Genomic DNA, 27,881 nt, shown 5'->3' on the forward strand with positions numbered 1-27,881 from the left:
AATTTCGATGAAAGCATGTTTGCATACAAGTCACTGAATGCCTTAACGAAATGCACACACACACACACACACACACACACACACACACACAACAACAACAACAAATATAGAAAGGTATCACCAAGTAAGTAATATATGCAGACATGTAGAAGTATAGGCTTTAATGTATGAACTTGCATGGACTTGGAGCAAAAAAAAAAAAAAAATGAAAACTTTGATAAAATGCCATAGTAACATGGAAGGCTTTGGACTATTCTCACTGACAGTGCTTGACTAGCAACAATGTGATATACATGCAAAAGGCATAACCTCTGACATCAAAACAAGCTATTAAAAGGACATAGGTGTACTTTGCCATGTAACTCTGAACTGATGAAATGGATAAATGCAGTAGAAACTGTACAAGCCCAAGGTAGTACACTAATGCAAGCTGCAATGAATGAAATATCAAGACAGTGGAGCAGATCCACGAAAGAATCCAATTTTGTCCATTACATTCCATACATGTATCCTTAAAGTGTTTTACACCAAGGCTTTCACCATTTGTTTTGATGAACAAAAAGAAAACAATAGCCAGTGGCCACTTTTCCCTGAAGACAGACTTATGAGAAGAAAATAAATAGTCCCGTCACTTTCAAACTACAATTCTATACAAAGTTCTGCCCAGCTGTTGCTTAGTCTCCTTCTTGACTTGGCTTCTCGATTCTTGATTTTCTGCGTCCTCTCCTTGGTTCCTCGTCACCCTTGGCAGCGCCAGTAGACTTCGATGCCTGTGACGTTTTTCGTGGTGCAGACTGCTTTTTCGCACGCTTTGCAGTGGGGCTGGTGCTTTCTGTGGACTCTAGAATGCTTTCGTCATCGCATTTGCTCGTCGACGAGTCTTCGTGCAAGAGTTCTGCGAAGCGCTTTCCCTTGCGAGTTTTGGTCACTGTGCTGAACTGCTGCGTTCGTAGTCTTTGACGCCTTGCAGCCACGCTTTCCCCTTTGTTGGAGTTTCTTCTGTCCTTGCGGACCACGCCTGCAGCCTTGGTAAAGGATAGAGCGACCGAGGTCAATGCATCTGGTTACGCACAAACTACAGGCTCAGGCTGCTTTCATTCAAGAAATAAGGACACACTAGTATATATACTATAATGGACAAATGAATCCATACCTGCCAACCTCTGAACATTAAAATTCGTAGAAATCCCAGGAACATGACATTAGGGGTGGGAGAGAGAGCAAGCATGCATTATATTTAAGGTTTGCCCTGAGCACACAAGCAGCAGCTAACTTGGAACAGCGGAGACTGACAAGCAGCAGTAAATCCCAGTGACTTTATCAGTGATTTTGCTGTTGCTGATTTCACCTGTTTCTGTAGCTTGTCTGAATAAGCTTGGTCGAAGCAAGTACTTCTCTTGGTGTCCTTTCACAAGTAAGATACGTCCAACGGCAGGTTTGGAGACCGACAAGCAAAACTTTCTTGCGAGAAAAACTTACTTTTTGTAAGACTTGATATTGCAGCATTCACAAAATCTTAGAAGGATCCCTAGGTTGTAAACATTACGAAACATTTTGGAGAGTTGTCAGATATGCGAGTATAAGCAGGTTAGGGCTTACTAGAATCCATCCTTTCGTTGCTGCTTGCACCTTGTGTGATGCTGGCACGATATCAGCTTACACGCTTAGTTTGAGGCTTACATGAACTTTCAAAACCGATACAAAGTCAAGCTTTCAAGTTATTGCTCTTCAAAGGTGTTTTACTTTAGACTTTCCAACCATTCACCTTTCCCTTTTTCTAATATAGTACATATGCACAATGTGGAGTCGTGTGTACAAGATTCCCATACCTTAGGCTAGAAATGCACCCGAAGCTTGAAGCATTAATAACAAACTGATAAAGGTGCACAAAAGCACTGCTAAGGACAAATTACAGAGGCAGTATAGATATAAATCTAAAAAAAGGTATTCAAGAAAATGCCCAATCTTAGTCGAATGGAGACTCTACTGCACTGCATTTTTATTAATGCCAATAGTAAGGTACACAGACTTCGAAACCTAAGTGCACAGAGGTTTTAGTATCATGGAGGATGTGCAGACATACAGTAGCGATGCAAAACTATTGTACACCACATATACTCAATATTAACACACATTTCCTTCCCCCTTAAAGGTTCGCTCAACTATGACAAACAATAATCGAGTGTAAAACCAAAACTGCAATCTTGCCCTGCCAATCTCAAGTGCTTCCTTCCAATCCAGGACTGCTGTGACAAGTGGCTTCCACTCACATCCAATACATTTTATTTTTCTGAGTGAGAACAAATTGCTATTTTCTCTCTTACCATTTGGCATTTGCATTTTGCATTCTTTATTTCTGGCTGTGAAAAATCGAGTGTGCATTACAATCGAAGATGCGCGAACGTGTTAGAATTTAGTAGATGCAGACTACCAAGAATACAGAGCTTCTTTTTAAACTGTAGTTCATAAAAAAAAAAACACTATTGACAACATAAAGGAGGCTACATTACTATCGATATTACTATTTAGTCTGCTGAGTTACTATACAGCCGACAGTGATACAGTAGAACATCATTATGGCAAAGTGCCATCTAACGTGAAAATACCTTTTTTAATCCGATATTTAGTGCAAACATCAATTTGACACATGCTGATATCGGTGGGAAACAGTTAAGGATCACTTCTTTATATCTGACAATTTATTATATCTGTGTCTGTTATCCAGTTCTTATTTTTACTTATTTTTTTAGCTGCACTAAATTTTAAGAAATTGTCCGGGGAAGCTAGCACGATTCTCATCCTTGATCTAAAATACTTGATGAGGCGGCCATTACTTCTATGAGAAATTAAAATGCCTAATTGAGTAATTCACATAATTATGCTCATTAACTTTATAACTGACTACTTTACGCACATATTTTAATCTACGAATTGTAACTAGTGAGTTTGCAAGGTGCATTCACTTGGAACAAATTCTCTGGACTATAGCCGTTTTGAGATAATATTCAAAGTGTCAGATAAAATGCATTGGCGTTCCAGTTAATATTGTGGTTCAATGCATAAAACTATGTTTTCTTAAAAGAAGTAATTGGAATGACAAGCATTTTATTAGACACATTGAAAATTAATACCTCGAAAGTGCTGCAGTCCTTACAAATGGTTCCAAGCGGATAGGCTTTGCGAACACACCGGCTATAATTAGTAGATTTAAATATGTGCCATAGAGTGATTAATCAAATAGTTAATTATCAAAATTGTGTTAATTATTCAATTAAGCATAGTGATTTCTCATAGAAGTAATGACCACCCCATCGAATAATTTAGATCAAGGGTTAGAATGGTGCTATCTATTACAGGCATTTTTTTTTAATTTGGTGCAGATTAAAAAAAAACACCTTATATTGTGGTTTGATTGTGTTGGCTGTCACCATTACCAAAAATTTTGTAATAACTGACTGTCACCAGGAAAACTTGTAGCTGGGCTGGTTGGCGATTCCTGTTGGTAAAAGCCTCAAGCGCACAAAAGACACACTCCCATACTGTACCCATGCATGCAAAGGGTCGAGAATGTGCGAAAGAACAACATGTTTGTTATTTTCAAGCTTCAGAAGAAGAGTGAAAAGAATATGTTTGGCCTTGGACGCTTTCTTTAATAAGAAGTATTAAATAGGTGGTTTTGATGCTCTTTTCGTGCGTGTGGGGAAAATTATGTATAAATTCTAGCACCCATACTGCGAATAATCAGTTGCTAGTAAGCACTTGTGTGCAAATACAGAGGGTGCTTTCCTGGGTGTTTGCGTGAGTGTAAGTTAATGTATGTGCTTTTTTGCTTTCTTAAAGGTTTTACAAAGACTAACAGTCAGGTCATCTTTTTTTTTTTTCTTTTTTTCATTGATTAGGTTACGGTGAAGCAAACTTGCTTGTTAGCGCAAGATATTTGTGTTCAAGCAGCAAAAATATTAAATGCTGTCACCAACTAATTTGCAGATGTGTGATTTTTCGGACCTGGGGAAGTATTCTGTAAGAGTCCACCTAGTGGAGACATCCATTTCGTCTACTGCTGAAGTGCTGACTGGCTGTGGCACCTCGCTACAACGGACGCATAGCCCAGACCAGCCAATTAGAACTTCAACAGCAGAGGAAATGGTCATGTCCACTATGTGAACTCTTACAGAATACCTCCACTGTGCATTTATTTGGACTTCCCATGGCACTGTCACCTGCCCCTGGAATCAATGTACAACAGCAACTGAAATTGTTTGATGCTGCGTGGCTGTGAACAAAGCTACCAACACATAGACTCAGCACGAAACCACACGTTTGGCTGCCGTCTGCTAAGAAAATTTGCTAATGGCATCAAACATGAGATCATGCGCACTGGCTAGAATCATAGTCGTACAGTAGGGTCTGCATGTGGCCCCCTTCATGCCTGAAAAATCGGTTGGTGACTACACCTGGCGAGTGGAACTTGAAATGCGTGGATGAAAGAAAACTCCATATTGAAATGGCACATTCTGGACTGCAGCTTCGCTTGGTAGAACCGCAGCCAACAAGCCGATGAGGCTATCTTGTGTGATTGCACAGATCGCATGGTTGCCTATTGGCAAATGTGCAAAGCACATGTATGCAGTTTATTGTTGTTCCCGTGCACCTTACTGGCATGACGAGCCCCCAACAGGCAGTCAATGTAAGCAGGAGACCCTTTGTTGGGATGCTGGAGGCACCACGATTACGCAATTACTCTGCATAGACGGGACCACAATATTTTTTCTGTTGATATCAGCATGTACCTTTAAGAAATATCGGATGTAACAAAATATCTTTTTTTTTGGCAGATGCGACTTAAGTACGAGGTTTGTTGTTGGCTGGTCTGTTGAAACTGTTACATTTCGCCTACGACACGCGGTATAGCCGGCGCGGATGCAACGGACGCCGGGGCTTCGTTCAAAGCGGCGGACATTTTGGCCCGTTCAGCGCTGCCGCAACGCCTCCCCGCCAAGCGCGTCCAGGCATGTTTCAATGCCACGTGTCTTCGTGTGTGCGTGTGTGCATGTTGGTGCCCACGCTTGTCAAAGCACGGCAGCCGGGGAGAGGAGCTCCCCAACTGTGAAGCGAGGAGGTCTGAACGGCGCCGGCCCGGCGGATGCGTCACCTTCTAGTCTCAACGTGCCCGAGCGGCGCCATCACGTGCGCCCCATCCAGAGCCGTTCCTTCTTGCCCTCAACTCCGAGAGTATAAAAGCAGCTGCCCCCGGACGCCAAGAGAGAGGCTTCGAATTCTTCCGTCGAGTAACGTGCTCTCCCGTCTCTCCACTTCGGTCGACCTGACCGGCCGCTCTTTTGAGATGCTAGAATAAACAAGTTGTTCTGTTAGTAGTTGACTCATGCTTTGCCAGGACCTTCGGATGCTTCCAGTTGTGCCCCAGGCCGCCAGGCCAACGCTACCCTTGGGGCTTGCGACCCAGATTCAACAAAACACTGAAACCAGTGTTTCCACAGACCAACAAGATAATTAGCTTGTGCTGCTGTAACTACATGAAAGACACTGTGTGATCTTATACTATCGACAATATAATCAATAGTTTCTTGTACCGTGACAATCAGCAGCTCAACAACATCAATCAACAGATCATGTTCGACAACACAGCAGCTCTACGAAGGGAAATCGTGACACAGTAAGCCGGTGTTTTGGATCCACTCGAGTCAACTGTTTACTGCACTCAAGTGTGCACAAAGAGGCACCACCTACAAATGGATGAACAGTAGGTCCCTTACCTGCTCTTGCAGACTTCGATACTTGGCTTGAAGCACAGCAACTTCCCTGCAAAGCAACGAAGTAGTAAATAAGTGCATAAACGGAGGAAACAGCACGATTGTGGCATTTGCACATAATCAGGATTCTGTGAGCTTGCAAAGTTTTCTTTAAGACCATGCTTCAATAAAACATTCTTAGATGAAGAGATTTATTCAAAGAACAACTATTTTGATAACGCTGATCTGTACTCTACTGCCACTATACACACATGCAATACATGCACATACACAAAAACAAAAAAGGAACTAAACCAATACCGCATTTTCTTTGTGTGAGTGAGGAACTAAAAACTTTATATGCAACATTGACTTTCATGCAGATTATACTTTATGTCTGTCTGCATGAGGTTACTTATTTGTATTTGTTACCCGAGGTAGGTATCATCATAGGTGTGAGGACCAATTATGAGGATATAGTAGTGCGTAATGCAGAGTTCTCATGGCATGGCCAGAAAAGAGGGGTGTGTGCACACTGGAAAATGTTAATACACAAACAGAATTCTCTCATTTCAGAAATGGAGGTATGTACTATTCGATTTGAGAACAGGCCATTTGCAAAAATGCTGCTGCACATGTGTGAGAAAAATTACCAAAATTGTCTGGACCACAGTCTAGTAGAATGTAGTGTCGCGATTATAAGCATTGCCTTTAACCAAACCTGTTCACCCCTCTACTACGGGAGGGTATGGCGGTGCCGAAGGCTATTGAATGGCAACAATAATGAGCATTTTAGCGCTATGTGATATATTAGGCCCACAGCGCATGGACTGCCTCTCCATGGAACCAAGGTGATGTGCCATGTGATCAACGTTTTAGCATATATTGTAATGGCATACTGCCTGTACTTCATCAAATAAGCATGCTGACGATGCAGTGAAGAATCAGCTGCCAACAAATGAAAAGCACTAAATTCTGTGGTGCCATCTGGTAAGTAGAAGTGAAAACACTACTTATCAGGCTGCTGGTGCCTTAGACCTAACAGCATCAAAAACAAACAGTTGATTTCAATCATAATGACAAAATATCAGTAATATTTTACTCTGACATGAAATGGGATTAGCAATGGCCCCAATTTAACCATTTACTATTTCTTGCCATCACAAATGGTAGCAGGAGTCAGAGTTTCATAAAATAACTACTAGAGGGAACTCTGGAGCCAGTGTCTACAGGAGCTGTAATGGAAGCGGTTGAAGCAGCATGGGAACTATGAGAAGAACATGGATTTGCCTAAACTTTGTCCGTCTTGCTTCAAACGGCTTCGTGACTTAGTAAGCTCGTCGTTTTCAACAATGTACTGCGTAATAAGTAATTAAACAGACATCATTAAAATTGTCAGGCGGCAGAATTCAAACTCAGGACCTCTAGCATAGAGGCCTGATATTGAAACCGTTATGCCACAGAAGCATGCTTCGACAAGTGACGTGCATGCATGCCAATGCCTTGAGACGCTTGGAGCGTTTCGATTTGGCCACCTCCACAAGCTCAATCGTTGTAATTAGTAGCAATTGCCCATGTTCACAATGCCTTCTGCACTTAGAAAAGTATAGATTGCTCAGAAATCTACGACAATGAAGGCATATAAGCCATAATAAACAAAGCCACAAGAATGCCTGAATCCACAAGCACAAAGATCAGACAAATCCATGTACTTCCCATCATTCTCACAGTGGGTCAACGACTGCAGCGCCAGAGTTCCCTCTAGCATATTGTGGGAAATTCTATGGCAAGAGTGAATTCAGATCGAAACAAGTGGCTTGAGCTCTACCATGTTGTTATGCAATCACGCACACTGACAAGCAGTGGTAGCTGCCGCTATGATCACAAGTCACTACAGTCCATAGCAGTCCCTAGCATGGGTCCACAGCATGTAGCCCACATAGCGCACTTACCCTTATCTTCGTAATCCAAGCTCTATATCAGCTGCAATTGCTCGGTGATCCATAATTTCCGAGACAACACTTCCAAAAATATGATACTGCCACCGAACAATAGATTGGACATGCTCTACCATTCCGACAGCTTTGCAGCACCATCACTGGTTCCACAGACATAACGTATGAGGATGACCTAAATTTCAAACAACTTACAAGGCAATGTTTGATAATTTGGATTCCACCCTGCTTCGCCTGCATGACCATGTGCCAATTTGGCTACTACCAAGCCGACCGAGCCAAGCAGAGATAGTGATATATTTGTTTTAATATGTTGCCAGTTCCTCTGTGAAGTTGAAGGCAGCAAAGCCTAGTTGGATAGTTGACCCAGTTGCAGCCAACTTCACCCAAATTACAGCACCAGCCATACCAAGCCACCAAGTAGTAAAGGCTGCATGGCTCCACTTGTGGTTTGTCTTGCGAGTTTTGGACATTCAGTGTTTGTTCCTTTGCGTGTGACGTGATCCCAGGTGATTTCTTTGATTTACAGTCGACTTGCATTAATTCAGCCCTGACAGGACTGAGGAAATTGGTAGAATTATCTGGGCTGTCGAATTAAAAAAGAGACAGAAAAACTTCAAAACACACGGCCGATTCATTTGGCAGTATTTATGTACCGCCAATTCCTACATGGCCCCGACTCAAACGGGCACCTGCTTTTTAGGGGTTCAAAGTAAAAGACTAACACAGAAATGGCATTATAGCTCGTAAACAAAGTAGAAATCGAACGCATACCAAATGTTTTAATAAGGAATACCTAGCGCACCTCTGATTTTGGCAATAAAAAAAAGAAACAGTGAACTTTATCTTCACAGAATGGAAATTTATTTGCTTATTGTCCATTGTCACCGCTCTCAGACAGCACTTTATCACTGTTTATGAAGAACCACAATGTGTTGTCCTAAGTATAAGCCAGAGCACATTTGATATTCTACATTTATTAAACGACTCTGCAAGGATTGCAAACGAGATGGTGGCCAAAGCCCTGACCAGCCACTTCGCTAGTTCATCCTGCGACACATACAATTCTTTAGAATGCAAAGAACATGCGACTTGTTGCCACAGCTTAACATGTAAAATAACTTATTGTTTGAAAGTGCTTTCATAACCAGGTTGAAAGTGACGCATCGTTACGCTAAGGGAGAACTCATGCTGTTGGCACCCATAGCTGCTATCTTGTAATGGCAATGGCAATGACGCTGGCTAGGCTGGCTCTCACGGTAGGCTGTTATGAACATGGTCTTGGTTTTGTACCAGACCGCATCAACCAAGCAATTTTGGATGACAATGCTTGGAAGAGAAGACAAGTATTACAGTCTGGTAAATACTTCAGTAATTCATCATGAGCTATCAGTGTCACATTAAAATCTTCCTGGGGCAGGCCGAAAACAGGCGTTTTTGACAAGAGATGGCACATGTTCAATGCATTCACTGTGCCACAAGTGCCGCCAACATGGACACTGTCGCTACTGGAGTCACTACTGCAGCCATCATTGGGGTAAGATGCATGCACGATAACCAGCCAAGTTCGAATTATCTGGTGAAGGCTAATTTCAGGAATGAGTTTTCTCCCATAGAAATGTATGGTCACTGGCTGTGACCTTCAGTCCGGATCACATTAACTGGATTAGAATTAATGGAAGTCTACTGTATTATGAATTTTTTCCCGGTCACAATCCTCAAGCAACTTCCAACAGTGCCAACTCCAGCTTTGATGTCTCTACTGAAGAGGGCAGCAATTAAGTGAGGGAAGTGCTGGGAAATTACTATTGCAGGAAACCCATGATCATGTGGCAATTTTAGCACAGTCGACCTCGGTTCGTGTTGCAGGAGGTGAATATTTGGTACCATGCATAGACAGTACTCTCGTCTAACTGTAGCAACGGCGTGATAGTAAAGAGCTTTATAATATTAGAAAGGAATTGTGTCAACGCTACGCATGCGCATGACACAAACAGGATTTGGGGTTTGCTTCGGGCACGCTATATTCTAATGTAAAAGGGAGCCCCAAAACTTGCCCCAGAAGCTTTGCATCAATAAACATGCTGGCACCCAATAAACATGGGACCACTTTAACCTTACGCCAAGTTTGACTAGATTCTTGGGAACTTGTAAATTTCATGAGCTACAAGTGATGATATAGGCCATCGCTATGTCTTACCTCACATAAGTGGCAGAAATTAATCAATAAAACTGCGCTGTTTTCGAGTTCAGTTATCCATTTCAGAGCCTGTAGGCCTAAAACAGAAATGCTTTGGCTATACAGAGAGAAGTGGCCAAATCCTATGGCAAAGCCCAAGATGTGGCCCAACGTGGCAGTGAAGCGTGTTAGCCAAAGACGATGCCTTTCCAATTACTATTTTTGGAATGGCGACACCAAAGACGGCAGAAAATTGATGGACAAGAAAAATGTAAGAATGACTCATTTCGGCATGACGAATTATCAATACTGTGAAGCTTTGAAATCTGCTTCACAAGAACAGACGGAAAAGAACCTACTAATACTAATGCTACTGATGCTCAAAATTATTCTAGTAAACTGCAGCGAAAGTGAGTTTCTGATGAAAGTAAGAAAGCTGGTCACTCAGAACTCAACATAATATAAATTATGCTCTCAATCATTTATTTTAATGCTAGGCACTCTTATTAAAAACAAAACATGTATGCCAAAGCAGCTTGTTTGTCATCTTTTATTTATCATTTGTTTTAGCTTTGCTTTCTAGCAGTAGTGGTGCCGCAAGTGCAAGATGCAAAGCTAGGCAGGTCGCAAGTGCAAAAGACAGGCAAATCAGGTTGCATACAAGCATATGGCAGATCAATTCTGCGGAATTCCACAAGGTGGAGGAAGGTTCGTGAAACGAATAATTGACACCCACCCGTATATAGCATGAAGCTACAAAGAAAACCCACACGAGATTCTCAGGAATAAAGCTTTGTAGTTGAATATAAATTTTTCCTGGTCCCGGATTCATTATCATTCGGATTCATATTGATTGTCCTTGTGCTTCGAGTTGTTGATTAATTCACCCCCTCGCTGTGATCTGCTAGCGTCCTGGTTAGCTCACATGGCAGAGAAACCGCCGCGGAAAGGCGTTGGTCGCGGTTTCGTATCTTGGACCAGGACGAATTTTTCTTTAACCGCAAAGCTTTGTTTCTGAGATACACATGTGGGTGTCCTTTGTAGCTTCATGCTACATATGGGTGGATGTCGATGTTTCCCTTTATGCAGGTATATCTTTGCGCTGCAACGCGTTGACCAACTTTTCTGGCTGCCCATAACATTAAGGCACTTATTTTCTGGTGAATTCAATATTTCGGACGTCCATCTGCTTGGACCCTTAGGCGGGCCCCATTAAGTGTGCATTGCCGGTCAATGGCTGTATTGCGTACAGTACTGTGCATGTTATTGAATGCCATATTAAACAGGGCTCTTTTGTATTTCCAGCTATGTTTTATTCGAATAATTTTCCAGTCCCCTTGAAATAAAATTAACAAGGTTCCAATGTAGTTTGTTGGTTTCCTATTCAATTTCAAAAAGGTTTTCTTGCGAGTAGCTTTTTGTCTTCTCAGTAATGTTACAGCAAGTGTTATGTTTTCCTGGATTATGCTTTCCTTTTCTATGGTCCTCTAAAAAATGTGTGAATGGGGGTCTACTGTATTGGCATTTCAATAGAACTTCTTGGCCAAGTAGGTTGTGTCTGCTAGACGTTTATGGGTGCAACATATGACACAAAAAAAGGAAGGAAATGCACAAAGCAGCATCACAAACTGACTTAATGATTCAAAGTACAGAAAATATGCCACAATTTTCGTGCATGCACAACACAAAATGCAGATGCTGTGACAGTGCTAGCATATTAATAATGCACCAATTACCCTCAAACAAGTGCACCTCAGGTAAGGTAATCGATGTGCCACAGACACACACACAGAACCTTTCTTTTTGATAAAATATGCCTGCCCGAGTTCATGTGCTGTTTTATTGCCTCTCCTTCCCAGAAACTTAACACGAAGAAAGCCCTGTTGACACGAGCAGGTTTTGCAATGCACGCTAAGATGCACACCATCCAGTTTGCAGATGTGTGTGTCTTTCCTTTGCATGTCTCCTTTCGTACCCAAAAACAATTTTGACATGAAGATAATGAAATTTTTGTATTTATGCGCTTCTATTACAAGACAATAGAGAACGGAGTGCCTCACAAAAGCAGCAGCAAGGACAGCAGCGGAGAGTGGCCATCATGCGATTAAACAAGGTTGACGAGGAATGCAGCCACCAATATTTAGCAACCTACGCCTCACAGAGCACACAATGCAGAGTGGTTTCAAGGCACCAAGTAAATGTGGAAAGTCTTACATGAGCTATGCTGGAGATTGCCGCACTTATGGCATAAATAAGCACATTAAATGCACATGCTAAACCAAGAGAAGCATTGTCTAAAGTAGCCAACACACTCCAGGTGCATTTTCAGTACGGCATTGCCCAGTGTAGATGTGCTAGTTTCATGCCAAGCCACATGCACAGCGTATCCATAGTCAAAATGTTTGTCATTCCATACCTACCTTAGCGAGCAAACACATAAGCAGATTCTGTAGATAGCAGTGCGGCTGTCGCACAATATGAAATGAAATATGAAATATGTGCCCTGGTGCCGGGTGACATCCCACAAAGAATACATCAAACATCTTCCATCTGCTTGACGCTTAATGTTGAGGTGCCTTGCCTTCCAGCCTATTACATTTGTAGCACTAAGGTCTAAAGAGGTAGGTATTTTCTCTACTAAGACCAGTTAACAGAAAAATCTGCCACCATCAGTGACATTTTACCTTGTTAAGTATTCTCTTATTACACAAAAGCCCTCTACGAAAATCGGTTTCAGATTTTACGATCACTTTCTGTCTGAATACATATTGGTATTCCTGCACTTACTCCTAAACTGACGACATCCTTGATGGCTGCAGCAGATTCAGCAGAAAATCACGAACGAGACAAAAACTCATAGGAACAACTCACACCATAACCACGGCTGTGATGAAAATGCTCCATTGTAACCAAACCTCAAATTCAAACAGCATATGCACTTCTAAACTTGCACAAGCACGCTATAGACAGGACAGAAGAAAAGGGGACATGTCCCACAAAGTATTACACTACAAGTGCTGACTGTACCTAATTCTTTAATCTAAAGTGGGAAAAGTTCAGTCTCACTTTGACAGGATGAAATTCATGAACATGCTTGCGTAAGTCATGATTGGAGCTCCGTGGCTGTTTTATGATTTCTAGCCCACCTAGCTCAACATCAGCCAGATGCTCTCAGTACAGCGATCAAGAGTAATGGAAAAGTCATGGTGCAACTTTTTTTGCATTTCTGACAGGTCATGAAGAAACCAGTGATAACAGAAATTATAAACTCACCTGCAAAGGCCTTCATAGATATCTTCTTCGACGATGGCCAGATCTCTCACTGTAGGTGTTTCTTGAGCAGACTTCATTGCTACGTACTGTCGATGAATCAGCGACAGTTGCTGCAAAGACAGATATATAGTAGCATACTGAGTGTCGTTGACAACTGAAGAGCCGGAATGCACACATTCGCTACTTTGCACCGAATACCTCTGTCTTGCCCTGATGAGCAAAGACTGCATTAAGATTCTGTAGGAATGTTAAAGTGAGAGCATCTCATCTAAGGCAACAAAAGAAGAAAATATAGTCAATTTAATTTACAGAGATTGCCACGCAGCCATAACTGCATGCTTTCACACAGGGTTGCAAGAGTTCTTCCTGTGAGTAAAAAGTGAACGATAAGTCGACCAAATAACTGCAATAACAAAAGGATACCATGTTAGCGGTAGCAAATTAAAGGCAACTCAAATTCTTATCAATCTCATTGGAGGAGCAACGGAGGTGCTGCTATGAACACTTGTATTTTGGAACATCAGTCTCTGCTTGTAAAATGGCAGATTAGAAAAAGTTAATCAGAATAATATTTGGCCTAAGTCTAATTATGACTGGTCGCTTCTGGCTGAGCCTGTACTTGCTCAGCATGAACATACTCCTGACTGAGCATGTCCAACAGTTGTATGTACCATAATATTTAAGCACATGCTAGTTCAGTGCAGCTGTATTCAGCTGTATTAAGCTGCACTTTGCGATTTGATTGTGCTTGAAAAGCTCTACACAGATTGACTGGGATGAAAACACGATGTGTGTGTGTTTGACAGAGATGCAGTTGTTGGCTAGGGCTTGAATACAAATATTTACACACATGTAAATGTAAACAAATGCATACACACAAGAAAATGCCATGTGGGTAGTAAAGACAAAGAAAAAAGAGCAAAATTATGGATATAGCGACATTTACTTCCCACCATAAACTCACATCAGCCTCTTCTTTCCCTTAAGATTTTGGAGTTAAGCCACCGTGAACAAAAATGCAATACTTGCCCAAATGTGTATGTGCATGCAGTGCATGAGTGTTTGTAAGAGACTAAAGTGTCTCAATATATGTGTGCTGGCATGAACACTTGTAACGTGAGCTTCATAAAGTTCCATAGGTTGTGTGGCAGCCCTGTCACACAGCAAGGTCTTTGTGCCAGAGGTGAGAGTGCAACTACGACTATTGGACAAGAATAGTACTATATTGTCACGAAGGCTGTGCAAAAATAATGAAGTGACGTTTTACAGTCACTTAATGACCATCAGAAAATAAATGGTGCAAAACAAAAGTTCAGTACAATCCAGCACTTAAAGCAGTGGTAATCAGTTTACCTCAGTCAATTTTACAGTAAAGATGTTAAGGGGAGTTCTACTACGATTTTCATGTGTCGAAGACCAGCGGGTGGAGTCCCAAATTTGCTTAGAGGTGAAACTATTAAGCCCTTAAAGGGCGCCTCACCAGGCCACATAGCAAACTTTGGTTATATGCTGGAGGTTGTTACATGCCCTCTAAAAAGTGTTATACTGTAAGAATTTTTCAATTGGTTTACTAATAGCTAAAACAAAATTATTTAAGTGCTGTGAATCCCTGAATTCGCAATACTTTGCAGGCACAGTCGTTAGCGCACATTGCATGCACTGCCCTTGTCGGTTTGAAATGACCAGATGTGATGAGGGGTCCTTTAAGTGTTTTATTATTTTGACCAAAAGTAACCTCATGTTGCTTTTTAATTAAGGCTTATTCTGAAACCTCACTCCATCGAAAGCTCTTCTAAAGCTTTTTCAACCAGTTTGTTTCAAGTTACAGTGAAACGTCGTTAAACCGTACTTGGCTGGAGCTCAGAAAAAGTATGCACAAAACAGTAGTACTGCTTAACCAAAATAGCATGAGATCGCCCACTTACCTGTTAAAAACGCAACTCAAAGAGAGTGTGATGAAAGGGAGAAAACATTCATTATTTATTCACTTCGTGCGACAAAAGTCTTATTTTCATTTGATGCCGCTGCGGCCTAGCAGCAACGAAAGCGGCCTAAAACCTACTGAAGCTGCGAGCCAGCTTTTCAGCCAGCCCCTCTTCTCGCCTAACACTAGCATGGCAGATTCCTTGTGGGCGTTACATATTCTCCGTGCACAGGTGCGGTAGTGTTGCAGAAGTTGCGGGGCACTTTTTCATTGCGGGGTGCTGTTCTCGTCGCGACGATTGCATTTATGAGGCTGACGTAACGCGCAGCTTCTGCCACTGTCGGGCCTGAATCGTCCGTGCTGTCGCTTTCCGTGTAGTCCTTATCACTGTCGCTAGGGGACACTTTGGCAACAACAGAGGCAACGATGGCAAAAAGTCGAACATCGTAGCCAAAATCTCTTTGTGGTCGCAGCAGCGCTGCCGAACAACTTCTTCGCATTCCAAATGCCACACACCGTAGTCAACAGTAGACCCATGTCACATGCCAGCGCCAACTTTTCACGTCACATTCGATAGCACGAACAATGTCTAATTTTGTTTCTAAGCTAAGCAGCCGGCGCCTTTTATATTCGAGTTTCGGCATGACGCAAGTTCTCCCTTGCACGACGCCACAACACTCTCTGGCACGGCGCCGAAATGATGTTGATGTCGATGTGGCTTAATGCACAAACGCACAGGACGCTTGGAGACCGTTGTGCTGATTTCTGAGGCTTCTTGTTCTGCCGGGCTGCCTGATGGAGACGACGCACCGCCACGTTTGCGTGACAAAAAGTGGAAACACTACGTGCTAACCGATCCGTACACAATAAGCTGGTACGGTTTATGCGGATACAAAACACATTATGTTCAATGCCACTGAGTCGGGGATTTGACTTTACTACTTTTAAAATGAAACTGCTGTTTAAGCGGGTACGGTTTAATGAGGTTTTACGGTAGTAGAAAACAAAGACCACAATAAATGCATCTCTGCAGCGCTGATGAAATGGCTGCCATATATGTTGTAGAACATGAAAATTTATTCAACGCAGCCTTCGAGGCCTTGAAAATGTGCTGCCAGCTATGAAGTAAAACAAAGAAGAGCGAAATAACCGCAGATTTCAAACACCAGTACTGCAGCCATCTATGTAGAAGAAGAAAAACTAAGTGGATGTGCTGAGTTCGCCCAAATCACCTTGAAAACAAGATTAGTGCCACTGCCCAGCTGGGCTCATCCAAAGCAAGATTAACGAGCATCACATTGGCAATCTGAGCTCATCCAAACACTTAAGGGGTTAATGACTCTAAAATAAATGTTCTCTTTCTCGTACCACATTGGAATAAGCAACAACTTATACAGCTAAATCTCGATATAACAAACTTCAAATAATGAAATTTTCTACATAACGATGTATCTGCCTTCTTATAGCTTCTCGTACAAACACAATGGACGAGTATCTTGAGTCTCAATATAATGAAGTGTGTGTATGCACGAGTTCAATAAAATAATGTTTCACTGGCGCCACAACGAAATACAGCCGAACCTCGATATATCAAGCAGTGCAGTGATCGTGAAATAGTTCGATATAGCCAGAATTCGGTATATTAAGTCATGTAAAAAATGCATAGAAAACTTGTACAAATCAATTAATGAACCAATTGTGGTGCAGTAAATACTCACTTGAAGCTTCACACAAAGTATTTATTTCTTTGGCTCAAAGTATTGCAGCAGTGTAGCCTGCTTCTTATTGGCAGCCGTGTGCTTAACCATGCCATCCTCAACATAGTCAAAACAATCCACAAGTGACAGGCTGGTGCCTTCTATTGTGCCGCAGTAGCGACGTGGAAGGGCCAAACCAGCTACAGGCTCAGTTGAAGTTGGGAGTGGGACAACATCAACCCTTTCAGGATCAACCTCAGTAGCATCTTCATTTGGCCACTACTTCCGCTGCGATCTCCACGTCCACCAACTGAAGCATTTTGGAACACTGTCAATAACAAAGTACTAAGTGGCGTCTACCATGGCATTTTTGAGTGAACCCAGTGAACAACATTGTCGCGTGCTTTTGTGAAAGCAAACCGCCATTCCTCGTGAGGCTCAGCAGGCCCAGAGTGTGGCACTGAGGAGGAGCCAGTGCGGCAAATGCAATGCGTCGTTGACGTTACCAAACTAGCCAAGCCGCTGCGTGCGCAGCAGTCGAGAACACCCATCGCGCCACCGCTATCTTCGAGAGTGTTGCGGGAAAGCTCGCTGCCTGTGAACATAGTGCACGTGGTCTGGGGTGGTGGAGTTCTACATATCCATATTGCATCCGACTCCACTTGAAAAAATGCAAGTGATTTTCCAGGTGATACAGAAAGTGTGCGATATACATGTCATCATCATCAGCAGCAGCAGTAGCAGCAGCAGCAGCAGCAGCCTGGCTACACCCACTGCAGGGCAAAGGCCTCTCCCATACTTCTCCAACTACCCTGGTCATGTGCTAATTTTGGCCATGTTGTCCCTGCAAACTTCTTAATTTCATCCGCCCACCTAACTTTCTACCACCCCCTGGTACGATTCCCTTCTCTTGGAACCCAGTCCATAACCCTTAATGACCATTGGTTATCTTCCCTCCTCATTACATGCCCTGCGCCCCCCCCCCCCCATTTCTTTTTCTTAATTTCAACTAAGATGCCATTAACTCGAATTTGTTCCCTCACTCAATCTGATCTCTTCTTATCCCTTAACGTTACACCCATCATTCTTCTTTCTATAGCTTCTCGCGTTGTCCTCAGTTTAAGTAGAACCCCTTTCGTAAGCCTCCAGGTTTCTGCCCCGTAGGTGAGTACTGGTAAGACACAGCTGTTATACACTTTTCTCTTGAGGGATAATGGCAACCTGCTGTTCATGATCTGAGAATGCCTGCCAAATGCACCCCAGCCCATTGTTATCCTTCTGATTACTTCAGTCTCATGATCCAGATCTGCAGTCACTACCTGCCCTAAGTAGATGTATTCCCTTACCACTTCCAGTGCCTCGCTACCTATCGTAAACTGCTGCTCTCTTCAGAGACTGTTAAACATTACTTTAGTTTTCTGCAGATTAATTTTTGACCCACCTTCTACTTTGCCTGTCCAGGTCAAGTATGCATTATGCATTGTAATTGGTCCCCTGAGTTACTAAGCAAGGCAATATCAGTGAATCGCAAGTTACTAAGGTATTCTCCATTAACTGTTATCCTCAATTCTTCCCAATCCAGGTCTCTGATTACCTCCTGTAAACATGCTATGAATAGCACTGAAGAGATCGTATCTCCATGCCTGACGGCCTTCTTTATTGGGATTTTGTTGCTTTCTTTATGGAGGACTACGGTGGCTGTGGAGCCGCTATAGATATCTTTCAGTATTTTTACATATGGCTTGTCTACGCAATAATTCAATAAATCTATGTTCAATATATCGAGGTTTGACTGTACTGAGGCAATAAACGAAAATTGCCATGGACGCAGATTATCAAATGGTTGAATTACATATTGTTATCGAATGGAATTCTCAAATCACAAGACATGTGAAGAGCGGCTGCCAAAACAGAGCAGCAGGACCCTCTCACTGCCATGTTTTATATGAAGTCCAAGAGCGATAAGATTCTAATGCACACCGCATGACGTATGCTGTGGGAGTGAGGGAAAGCCCGCGAGGTTGATCCGAGAAGAATGGTGGCTGGATGCCTGTTGTCTTCCCGAGTAAGCAAGGGGGAGGGGGGTGAGGTGGCAGGTGAGCGTATGTCACCTCCATGGCTGCGCAAATGGCTGTCAGCACAGCTGACAGCTATAAGCACAGCTGGAGATGGTTGCAAATAATGGGTGTGCCAAGATGGCCGTGGCTTCATGTGTTCTACCTTCCTGTGCATTTAGTGCTGGAGCGCATGTAATTTTGAGTTTCAGAGACACATTGAAGCGAGAGGCAGACGCAGCATTTGCTCTGCCTGCGCTCTTCATGATAGGGAGTCCCACCTTGGTGCCAGAGTGGACGAGCGTCGCAGGCTTTGCTTTGTACCGCCGATGTGAAAACATTGTTGACACAGCACAACGCCATAACTTTGGTTGCCAACTGTCAAACTGAACAAAATACTTTTTTTTCTCATTGAAATTATTTTTTCACAATTGCCCGGTAACTCGAAAAATTTTATGGCCCCTTCCATGGGTAAGAAAAATTTGCCTGTGACTGTACTTATTTGCATAAAAGGTCACATATGTTGCATTTGCATATGTCGAATTTCAACATAATAAAATTACGATGTAATGAAGTGTTGATTCTACCAACTTCGTTATATCAAGGTTCAACTGTACAAACACTTCAGAATTTTAGTTTTTCACATGGCGTTATACTGGCTTCATGTAGGTGGTCAGCTGGGCGTTTGTATGGCTGCAGAAACCGTCAGTAATCGGAGTGGGCTACAGCCGCACTTGAACTGGGAATCAACTGCTACTCCATTTGAGTAAGGCTGTGAGCCAGCAAGCAGACTTCAGACTAATGCTTCCGAAGGGTGTGAGAACTCGCCTATACAGCTTCACAGACTTTGACGTATCAGATGTTAGATTGGCATATATCTGTGAAGGCTTTCTTTTCTCAACTATTTAACATCATGCGAGCCTCGTTTCACAGCTAGTTTAGCTGGAAAGCATCCTCACTACCTTGGAAGGCGCAGAGCCAAGTTTCATAACTGATTTTTGCTCAAGAACTAACATGCTCATTCTGGTAAAAATCCTTTACGTTGCATACCTGGAGTGTGCCACTTTTAGTCATCCTCTCCAGTGGAGAAAACACCTTGGCGCTGGCTGCGGCAAGTGTACTGACATCCTCCTCTTGGCCATGGTACATCACAGGGCTCCTCTGCATAAAAATGCAAATATGATATTCAACCGCTAGCACACACATAACAGCAGCCAAAGTGTGAACTAGCAATCTGAGGAAGCCGAAGAATGCAGTACTATTTTGAACAGTTAGCATGCGATAGCTCAAGAATATCACAGACTTGCGACTTTTCTGTCCAGTGGCATGCTTAAGATGATTAACACAATAGTGAAATCCCTTGCCCCACCAGCACATTTGCATTCGAATGATCCAGAATCCATTGTGACAGAAATAAGTTAAGCTAGCAACGTTACTCAAAAAATACACCTAAAGATCAATATGAAGACAATGAAGTGACACAATGGTGCTTTTGTCTTATTCTTTGAACTGCGTGTCTGACCAACTCACTAAAGTGAGAGTTTCTGCACCATACTTCAGCCAGTTATGTGGTCCAGAGACACCGGCTTTGGAATGTTTTCGCTTTTGCTGTTGTATTACTTTTTCTTCAGACAGTAAGCAGTTTGCCAGACTAAATTAATTTACCTTATCTGTACAATTTGTATATAATGGTTGTATATTGCACCTCTCTATATCTATCTGCCCCCCCCCCCCCCCCCCATCCCTAAAGTATCTATTCGGGGAATATTTTTTTATTTAGTTTTTTTTATTGACAACATTTTGTAGAGCACAATTTGGTCCTTGTAGGATGGGCACTAATACAGTGCAATACAGAAACATAAGAGAGGGGGAAAAAATTACCGACGATTACGTTACTTCCTAATGCGAAATTTGAGCGCAGCAAATAAGCTGTTTCACCTTTTCGATAGATTGAGGCAAAGAAATCGAGCAACACATGTATGCGCTATCACAGAATTTTTTTTTTATTTTTCACACGTATTCCTTTAACAAAGACTCCACTAGGTAAGCTTCTGCTTCGGCGGCACGCACCTCTGGATTTTGACGGCGACGGCGCTGGGCCTCTGCTCTGGCAGCTCGTTTAGCAGCAGCAGCAGCAGCAGCAGCAGACGGAGGACTTCCATCGGTCGTCTCGCTCATGGCTCAGAAAGAACTGGCAGATAATTTCGCAGTGGCGAACGGCAGCGGCAATTTCGGCTCGGGCGGTGCACATATACAGATCCGCCGCCACCGATCTGGCTCTCTGATTGCCACCGCACAGGGCGAACGGCAGCGGCAATTTCGGCTCGGGCGGTGCACATATACAGATCCGCCACCACCGATCTGGCTCTCTGATTGCCACCGCACAGGGGTTGCATTGGAGGAGGAGCGAAGAAAGGAATTAAGTTCGAGCCGGCGCTTTGACAACCGGAGACTCTCAGGAAGAGGGGGGAGGCGTGTACACCCAGCGGCAAACGATGGGGGCAGAAGCGCGCGCAGCAAGCGGACAACACGATAAAGGGAGGAGGGAAGAGATAGCAGCGACTGACTGATGCCGCTGACGCCGATAGTGAGTCAACCCCAGCTGCGGAGTTGGTTTCAGGGACAACGCCGCCGATGCCGACACAAACAATATGATACCCTCGCTTCCGCAGCGCTAAGAACCAGGTCTAGCCGTGGGAAGGTGGTCACGTATTCGTCGACGTGCCGGGGCCTACGTGAAATAACCGGCGCGTCGGCAACTGAAGAGCACCCTATCCGCCACACAAGAACAGGGGGGGACGGGACCCTTTCCTCCTCTTTCTGCATGGCGGCGACGGTGTTCTATGCAGTCACGTTATCTTGACTCTCTAGCGGCGTCAGCGGCATCCAGCGGTATCAGTCGGTCGCTGCTAGCGCTGGGGGGATGAAAGGGGGGCGGAGCTGGTTACGAGGCCGACGACAACGCCGACGACGACGCGAAACCCAGGAACGGACGCCAAAGAGCTGCGCTCTAAAAAATGTAGGCATGAAAAGCAGACATCAAGATGCTGCTTCCATGAATGGTGCTGGGTAGCACTCCCAGGGCTGGATGTTGTACACATACACATATGCCCACAAAAGTGAACGGGAGAGTGGTTGCTGGAGTAGCTCAATGCTATGGCACTACATGATTAATGTTAGGTATGTGGGTTTGGCTCTTACGTTGTGTGGTCATTCACTTTCATTTCCGTTTTTATTATTTCTACATTTCAATTAAAAGAAACAGTTAATTTCACCAATGCTTTCCCTGAATACATTATCTATTGGCTTTCTGTAGTTGTAACTAACAAAAATCCGAGCCCCTCGGTTCTCCCGAGTCAACATTTCATGCTTTTCTTTAAATAATGTCCTCCAGTTAAAACTGGCCGAGCGGGCGCGCCTAGTGGCTGGAGCTCACAGAGCCCTCGATTGAGGACCCAGCCCGCGCCCCGTCACCCCTGCGGGGTGCTGGTGATATTATTTCAATAAAAATTTATTCCCTCTCTTTCTCTCTCCATCTCGGTGAGAGCCAACAAACCAGCAGTACAAGCAAAAGAAGAATTTGAAGATGTTGATGCAAGCTTGCACCAACAGGGCATAAGTTATAGGCCATTAAACCAGCACTCTAGGAGGCATGTATAAGTTTAGAAACCATGTCACTGCATTGTGGATTGTAAGTGTGTGCTGTCTGATAGTGAGGAGCCTAGTGTCAAGATGGTTTCAGTGCATGCCCGCATTCTTCCTTATATAATGGCCTGTTTGTCCAGTCTCTTTGTGCTGAAGTGCCTTCTGATCGTCAGAATTTGCGGCCACTACAGCTTGCTGCACTGATGACAAAGCAGCGGCTGCTGCCAGTACAGACACTGCAAGCAGCCACTTCCAGAATTCAAGATGTGCCAAGCTTTCACATTGGTAATCATGAATGTTTTGCTGTTGCTTCATCATCAGCACAGCTGGCAGCTGCTGCAGCAAATTCTGGCGAGTGAGATGGGCGTCAGCTCAAAGCGACTGTACAAGCCGATGAGAAAGTAAGAAAGGATGTGCACTTGCATTGTCACCCTTTTGATACCAGGCACTGCACCTACAGACGTTGGCAGCAAGGAATTTATCATGCAGACCTATAATCTTTAATCTTACAAGCATGCTTGTAGCTGCCCTTGACCTTCCTGAATGAAGGTATTTAGAGGCCCACGTGTGAAAACATCCAAGCAAAGTTATAGAGCACCTTGTGTGTCATCTTAATGTATGAATTTCAACCAGCTAACTCATGACAGGTGGCATATGTGCATGCACATCTGCCACCCGTTAATCAAAAGTCTGGAGATCAGTAGCAGACATCAAAATGCAAACATAGGCCGTAGCAGGCAGCACAGAGCATGGTTGATAAAGAACCAACAAAGAAGAGCGGAGAGCTCCTTTGTCAAGCAGAAAAAAAAGAAGGGGGGGGGGGGGGTATTATACATTCTCAGTGACGTGACCCAGGCAGAATCGCTGCCATATTGCTCCTTGTATCACCCTATGTGAGGGAACAAAGAAAGAATTGAGGGGGAACGGAGAATGTAAATGGCACACTGATATTCAGTTTTTCTAAGGAATTCCTCCTGGAAAATACTCCTTGCTGGGTGCCATACTCATTGTAATGTTTGATGCAAAATCTACAAACAGGTATTACAGGGCCCCTTTAGAACAACATAAACGCACCATGTACCTGTCTCAAGAGGGCAACAAAGTGAAAACACTTCTCCAAGCGCATTCTGTAGAGGAGGTAGCAAGCATCCAAGTGCTGCTCTCTGCTGGCTATCCGCAAGAGCACCTCTGACTGCTCCCAGTCCGACAGTCTGAGTCTTATCTGCGCATACATCACACCAAAGTAAAACACTTGTCTTTTGCTTACTGTCCATGTCTGTCCAAAACATTCTTTTCTAAAAACTTGCACAACATTAAATATTCATTCAATAAATCATATTTTATTGATCAGGTTCAGACCACAAACTGGGATGACTTATATATAGAAAGTTGTGCCGAGAAGGCATTTACTACGTTCCTTTTTAGAATTACTAAATGTATTGATAAGTGTGCTACTTATTCTCAAGTCACACATTGGTATTCTACTACTCCAAGAAATCCTTTGATCACACATGCCACGTTGCGTTGCATAAAAAACTTCTTAAAAAGTAATATCACAGTTTTAACGTAAGTTTTAAAAGTCACTTCCATAGATAATCAAACATTCTTTCCACTGTTCTCAGGTGCACGAAATGAAACTACTACGAAAACAACATATCTGAAAACGGAAACGATACTAGGCATAACTGGGAACTAATTAGATAGTTTCTTAATATGAAAGAGTGCATCAGAAAAATTATCCTCAATAATCACAAACACACCAAAGATCCTGATGTTGCTTACGCATTTAGTGATCACTTTGCTGCTTCTGATAATAGTCCTCCAACTAGCACAGTGCTAAGTATTTCATGTAGCTCATGCTCATTTTATCCTAGCCCTGCTTCACCGTGAGAAGTTTACAATGTTGTTTCATCCCTGAAATCAACTGGACCTGGCCTTAATTCTATCAGACGAGCACATATGAGGCTTGTATTTACCGGTATCTCACCTGTCCTTGCTGATATTATTAACAAAGTGTTCCACACTGGAGTATTTCTGAACTGACTTCAATTTGCTAATTTCAGTCTTCAAAGAAGGCCGTCATCAAAATATTGACAATCACCATCCCATTTGTATCTTGCCATTTTTTAGCAAGGTTATTGAAAAACTTATCTATACTTGCCTCACCAACTACCCAAACAAGTAAAGGCTTACCACTCTCTTCCAGTTTGGGTTCCAACATGGCTATTCAACTGAGTTAGCACTAGTTCACTTCACTTAAAAAATTGAACATGCCATTGATCGGGAATTGTAAGGGGCTATATTTATCAATCTGACAAAGGTGTTTGACAGACTAAATCATTTTATTATTAAAGTATTTTATTACATAAGCCAGAGAAATTCGGGATTACAGGTCCAGCTCTCGAACTTTTTGGTGCTACTTGTCTAAATGTTCTATAGCTGTCTGTGGTAATAGAGGGTTTTAGCCTGTCCGGTATTCGGATAAACACAAGCGGACTGGGCATTTTACCAGGTGGGCAGATGCCCAAACATGAATGTCTTGCATGGTGCAGCCACCTGACAACGCAGAGCTCAATCACACGAACACAGAGCTAGTACTGCAGTAACCAAGCGCACTATTTTACTTCACTGCTGGCGTAAATTTTCAGTAGCAGCGTAATTGTGTTGCTGTAAAAAATTTACACCAGCAGCAAAGTAAAATACACATTGATTACTGCAATATTACTTGTTTGTCTGGCTGAGCTCTGCGCCACCAGGTGCCTTCACCGTGCAGGCCGTTCTCGTATGCGTCTGTGCTCATCCGGTGAAATGCCCAGTCTGCTTGCCCAGTGCCTATCGCTGCCATTCTTGTTGCAGTTATCTCTCCAACCATCAATCTGCGCAACCTGTGAACAAAAACAGTGGCATGAAAAGTATTTGATAGCCCCTTTGAGAACTTCGCCACGAGTACACACCTCGTGCAAAGGTTATGGGATGCGTTGGCCACTAAGTTCGTGGCATGTCTGCAATCGTATCATGGCACTGTGGCATGTTTCTACAAGGTCAAGCACATTACGTCTTGTGATAAAACACGTTTTAATGCTGAATAAAAGTTCCGCTTGCTCTGCAAGTTCCACCATGCTGGCTGAAGGACGCATTCATCACTGAAATTTGCAGCACATCTCTTGTTATAATGTGTCATTTTGCCTTCAGCTCACGAACACTTCGCTTGCACTAGCTCCCACATTGCATAGGATCTGCATACCATTCGTTTCTTTTTTTGGGTTGTGCATAACGAGCACAGTCGTAGGCCTATGAGGGATCTTGCCAGATACTTTTTATCAAACTTTCCATTATGTTTTAGTTACCGTTTCCCTTACATTTAAAAAACTGAGCAGAGACCATCGAACGATGAGAGCCAATGAAAATTAAGTGATAGCTTATTGGTGGATCAATTGAGATGTGCTGCTCGGACACTTAATAGTTAGTTTGACTGGTTAATGATATTAGGTGTACGAGTGCTGTAATGTATGGTATGTTGGAGTGAAATTGCTAAGTAACTTGCAGCTTCAAAAGACAGGGAACTCTACCATATTTGAAAAGCTTATGCCTTTTGGGGCTTATCTTGACCCAGAACAATACTCTGTGTATGCCCGCATTTCCTTTCTTTAATGCTGCGAGCACGGTACTTCCAAGTCATGAACAGCTTGCGCATTATCAGCATTCTAAGTTTTTAACAAAGGAAACGCAAGCGAGGCAGATGTCGATTATTGTTGTGGGACAAAATAAGCCCCAAAGGGTGCGACCTTTTTGAAGAGTGCGTATGGCTATGACGTTAGATATGCTGCGGCCAGCATTTTCTGAAGCATTGCTCGCACTGCAAAGGGATTTTAGAACTCTGCGCTCAGCTCCAGTATAAATTATGTTTGACAGAAGAATTCTGTGTATGAGGGACGCTGGTTCTGCATTCGTTTGACACCTGTAGCAAGTTGCAGGTGCTTGATGAAGCATATTATACAAACAATCAGGCTTGACATGATGTCATCTCCTAGAGCACGGCTATTATATGCGCGGACGCACCACAATACATATTTGCGGTAAAGGAAAAAAAAAAAAAGAACAGTGCAGATGGTTTCATTTTGAAACAGCTGACACGAGTCGTATTGTACTTGAAAAAAAAAAATTATATTACTTCATATTTCATTAAGACGCGTCTGTAATGCCCGACCTGGCTGGATGAAATGAACGCATCACGCAGTTAAGCGCAAAACTCGAATCCATTGAGCGCACTTGCCCAGTACAAGCTTGAGCTTTATGGTGAACAATAAACGAATGTGTGTTGCGAGAAACAATATGCAAATTGCTCGCGCTACAGACAGCACTATGTTCACGAACCCAATTTCGGGACCGTCGGCTGCATGGTGGAAACCGAATACAGCATGTAAAGACCACTCTCTCTCCGAATGAGCAAGTGGGAAGCCATAACTGCAGTACGATAGGAATTATTTCATACGAACCTTCAATTTCGGCACCGTTGGCTGCATGGTGTAGACCGCATACAGCATGTAAAGACCAAACACTCTCTCTCGGAATGAGCAAGTGGGAAGCCATAACTGCAGTATGACGGGAACTATTTCTTCGAAGAACTGCAAAAGCAAAAGCCAACAGTGACACAACGCGCCACTCTCTCCGGCAGCTGCAATAATAATTCTGTTAAGGCAACAAGGTAATGCAAGGATTACTATTTGCGAGTATTTGTTTGATCTAATGAAAGAACGCGTGTGACAGACATACAATGGTTTGCCTGAGTCACACGTCGCGTCCTAAGCATAAACAAGAACGCACATCGCGCGTACACTTGAATGTCTGCTACTCACCAGACGAAGTTCCCGGTCCTTCCGACCACTGAAAGGAAAGAGCGTACATTATTTCCATGCAAATTTCCGTCGTAATACGACGAGCTTACCAAAACACCAAAGAAAACTTTGCCTCCCGCCAGACTTTGGAGAACGCATTGTATCGTAGACTTTCCACTGACATAAAATTTCGTAAGAGCATGTTCATGTCAGTGTGAAATCCAGCGGATACTTTCTTTGGAATTTTCACACGACTCATACTGGGTTCGTATCACTTTGCTTTAGCTTAACGAGCAAAGTTATGCTATAAAGGATGAGAGCAACATGAAATTGGCCGGCAAAAAACACGAAAGGAACTTCGCAACGCAATACAAACGAACCGTAAATGCCGCAAACGAGGGCGCCACGTGATTAGCAAGGCGCTCTCTCTCCTTGTCATGATGCTGTCTAGTGCTCTCTCTCTTCTATAGCCTCCGAGAGCGTGGTCTGAAAAGCCCTCTATGAAAAAGCCAAAAGCCCCGCGCGGGCACTGGTCCGGCCTCCGAGATTATGCGGCATGAAAGGGTAAG

The 27,881-nt window shown here is 43.2% G+C and overlaps 1 protein-coding gene across 1 annotated transcript; it reads right to left on the minus strand.

Annotated features, from left to right (window-relative positions):
- Positions 1 to 129: 129 nt before the first annotated feature.
- Pbp45 (proximal sequence element A Pbp45) lies at positions 130 to 27,730 on the minus strand. Its single transcript, XM_075681872.1, has 8 exons — positions 27,423 to 27,730; positions 27,334 to 27,361; positions 26,974 to 27,102; positions 23,559 to 23,699; positions 19,883 to 19,993; positions 13,158 to 13,267; positions 5,775 to 5,820; positions 130 to 1,025 (listed from the first exon to the last, which is right to left on the minus strand). Exons 1-8 carry the CDS (start codon positions 27,569 to 27,571, stop codon positions 675 to 677), a joined length of 1,065 nt encoding a protein of 354 aa, XP_075537987.1. The 5' UTR covers positions 27,572 to 27,730; the 3' UTR covers positions 130 to 674.
- Between the last annotated feature and the right edge of the window lie 151 nt (positions 27,731 to 27,881).

The sequence above is a fragment of the Dermacentor variabilis genome, chromosome 2, assembly GCF_050947875.1.
Source record: "Dermacentor variabilis isolate Ectoservices chromosome 2, ASM5094787v1, whole genome shotgun sequence".
In the NCBI taxonomy this organism is placed as follows: domain Eukaryota; kingdom Metazoa; phylum Arthropoda; class Arachnida; order Ixodida; family Ixodidae; genus Dermacentor; species Dermacentor variabilis.